The sequence below is a fragment of the Trichechus manatus genome, unplaced genomic scaffold (genome assembly GCF_000243295.1).
Source record: "Trichechus manatus latirostris isolate Lorelei unplaced genomic scaffold, TriManLat1.0 scaffold00073, whole genome shotgun sequence".
Classification (NCBI taxonomy): Eukaryota; Metazoa; Chordata; class Mammalia; order Sirenia; family Trichechidae; genus Trichechus; species Trichechus manatus.
In genome coordinates this window covers 245,062-248,146 of record NW_004444009.1, presented here as the reverse complement: position 1 = coordinate 248,146, position 3,085 = coordinate 245,062, and the positions used below count along the sequence as shown (strand labels likewise).

General features: G+C 60.4%; 1 protein-coding gene across 1 annotated transcript; it reads right to left on the bottom strand.

The window, feature by feature from the left end:
- Positions 1–3,085, bottom strand: ANKRD34A (ankyrin repeat domain 34A). Its single transcript, XM_004380314.1, has 2 exons — positions 3,014–3,085; positions 1–2,473 (listed from the first exon to the last, which is right to left on the bottom strand). The coding sequence occupies exon 2, from the start codon at positions 2,356–2,358 to the stop codon at positions 868–870; it is 1,491 nt and encodes a 496-aa protein (XP_004380371.1). The 5' UTR covers positions 2,359–2,473; positions 3,014–3,085; the 3' UTR covers positions 1–867.

Sequence of the window (3,085 nt, the reverse complement as noted above, 5' to 3'; positions counted from 1 at the left end):
GACTTCTGAATACATTTATTTGATATGTCAAGTAGAGAGAGGAGTGATTTTGTGTTACTCCCCACTTCTACCTGGGGGAGTGTTCATAAGCTCAGAGAGAACAGAAGAGCAACTTAGAGCCCATGACCCATCCCCTGGAAAATGAGACAATCTGCTGTAATGGACTGGCTGGTGGAATGGCGTGTGAATAAAAAGTGGGAAGTTGAGAAGGGAAGCTGAGAGCAGGAGGGCAGCAGCAGAACTGAGACTGGGGGTTGCTCAGGAAACCCCCAAGAAGAGTGAAGAGGAAGATATCCTGAAAAGTGGGACTGGAAGCAGAGTGTGAACAAGGGGCCCGGCCTGGAGAGAGAGGCAAGACCTGTAGAACAGTGTGGGACATTCATGAAGAGGGTAGTGTGTGCAAAATCATGATGGGGCCTGTGTTGTGGGGCACACATGGAAAGCAAGGGATTGCTATTTAGGTGAAGTTTTCAGCAGGAGGGCAAAGAGATCAGGGACTACCCCAAAGAAGGGGTTACCTACTGCTTCTGAACAAATGCAGTTAAGTTTGGGGCCCATTTGGAGCGCCAGCACAAGCGACCCTGTGTATTTACTGGTGTACCACATCTGTGGGTACACAAGTAATCCCACATGCATGTAAAGTGATCAGGGCATGAATGCATGTGTTTGTATGCCCAGCGAATAGAGAATTTACCCTTCCCTGCAAGTAAGAGGACTGTGCTTGTGGACACGTTTACCCATGTGTGCATGTACTGTGCCCATGAGCACATCCAAGAGACCCCTATGTGCATGGTGTGTGTGAGTTGGTTCCCCCTCCTGTCCCATCAAGGCCCTGATACCTACCCTCCCTGGCTCCTCTCCCTCCTGTCAGCGCCCTGGCTCCCCCGGCCCACCTAGACTCTGGAAACCCCCTAGCAAGCGGATTTGCTCAGTCTGCATGGAATGGCGCCTCACCAACTTGCGCTTGGTCCTGGGAGAACCTGGCACCCCTGCTTGGGGAGGGGCGGGCAGCGAAGGCGCCCGACCTCCGGGTTGGGGGCGAATGTCGGGGATGGGAGGGTGGGGGCTGACGTTGAGTGGGGGCAGGAAGCCGGGCCGCGTTTGAGCGATGTGGTCCAGAAGCAACGTCCCCGAGCCCCTCCGCTCCAGCAGCCCAGGACTCCGTCTTCGCCCGCTCAGCGGAGATACAGCCCCTGGCAAACTCTCCTGGGACTGGCGCGGAGAGGGAGCCGAGCTGGCTGGAGGGAGGGTCAGCGGGGAGGCGCTGTATCGGCGGCGCTCCAGGGACAGGCGGCTAGACTCTGGAGAGTCGGGGCAAAGATGTCCGGGGGTGTCGAGCTCCACCGGCTCCATGCGGCTCAGTTTCTGCCTCAATCCTGAAGGGGGACCAGACTCCTGAGCCTCTGGCGCTGTGTTTCTGCGAGAGAGAGCCCCGCCTCCCGTCACTTTCTCCGCCCACGGGGGCGGATCCTCCGGGCCTTCGGTGCTGTGACGTCGAGAAAGACGTGGTCGACCCGTCAGCGTCAGGCCGTTGAACTCAGCGGTCAGGCGTTCAACCCCTGGTCTCCCCTCGGCCGGCGGGACTGGTTGGGGAGGGGCCGCTAGGCCCCAGGGCTCAGAGTTGAGCCTTTTGAGTGGTTTTGGGGGGTGACGGGGTGGCTTGGGGAGAGGTTCAGAAGGGGAGGGGTCATCGGGAGGCTTAGGAAGAGGGAATTCAAATACGTCCCGCTTCTCTTCTTCCTCTTGGGCGCAGGGGGATAACAACCCCCGCCCCCCTCCTCCAGCAGTCTGCAGTTGGATTTCCGAAGGCGACGTGCAAGCCCCCGGGCTAGGAGGGACGGGAGCAGGTTCCTCCACCCCCGGGGACGGTGGAGAATTGAGATACTGCCGGGTCTTCTTGGTGCCCGAGGGCGAGGTGTCGGTGGTGATGATGATAACCTCCGTGCCCTTGGCCTTGCAGGCATCCAGCAGCGTGGCAAGCGTCTCGCGGTCCCCGCGGTCCAGTGCGTGGACAAGCGCCGAGGCGCCTGCGTGATCTCGGACGGAGGGGTCTGCGCCGTGGGCCAGGAGCAGCGAGGCCACGGCGGCGCCCCCACCCCCCGCGCAAGCGTGCATAAGCGCTGTGCGCCCGAGGCGGTCTGCGATGTTGGGGTCTGCGCCTTGCTCCAGGAGGTAGCGTACCATGCGCGCCTTGTTCTGGGGGTCATCGTAGCGGGCCCGACATGCCGCCATTAGCGCAGTCTCCCCCTGGGCATCACCCTCATTCACGTAGGCGCCACCCTCCAGAAGCAAACGGGCCAAACGTAGCTTACCCTGACCCACGGCCCGAAGAAGAGCGTGGCCCTCGGTGTGCAGCATAGCTGCGGCTGGGCCGAGGGCGCTGATGGAGCCGGGATTGGGACCTGCCGAGGATGGCTAGGGGCGTGGGGTGGTGCTTGGAAGAGGCCTGAGGGCTCAGTGGCAAAGCCGATCCCTGCGAGAAAGAGATCTTACAGATGGATTCAGATAGGGAAACCGCGGCACAGATAGAGGGACCGGGCATAGGGCAGGGGAGATCTCTACTGCACACAGTCCTTCCTAACTCATGCCTCTGAGCCGCCCCTTCCCGCCCAACGCATGCCTGAGGAGGTGGGAAGGGTGCACCCGCACTGAAGGACGAGCGCGCGTGCAAACGCATACGTGCTCGCGCGGGGATATCCGCACCCCCACCCTCACCCTACGGCTTATCAGACCTTTCCAGCACCCCCCTTTTATTATCCGCACTTGGAATACCCCTTCCTAGGGTGCTGAACGCCACCCACCCACACACATGCACCCATACATTCACACACACATTCCCATTCCTAACCTCTTTTAGGTTGCCACAGCCCCAGATACTGAGTAGGGGGAGGGAAGCAGCTTGCTTTTGGGACCTAAAGCGGGTGGGGAGAATTGGGGGTTTCTTTTGCCCCTGCTGATATGTTCCCCATCACTCTGCTCTTTCCCCTCCCAGGCTATGTGCCCAAATAGATACCTGAATGTCCGCAGAACCTCCGCTGGGCCAGGACTGAGGCCGGGGCCACGGGGCAGCTGGGGTGGGGGAGCC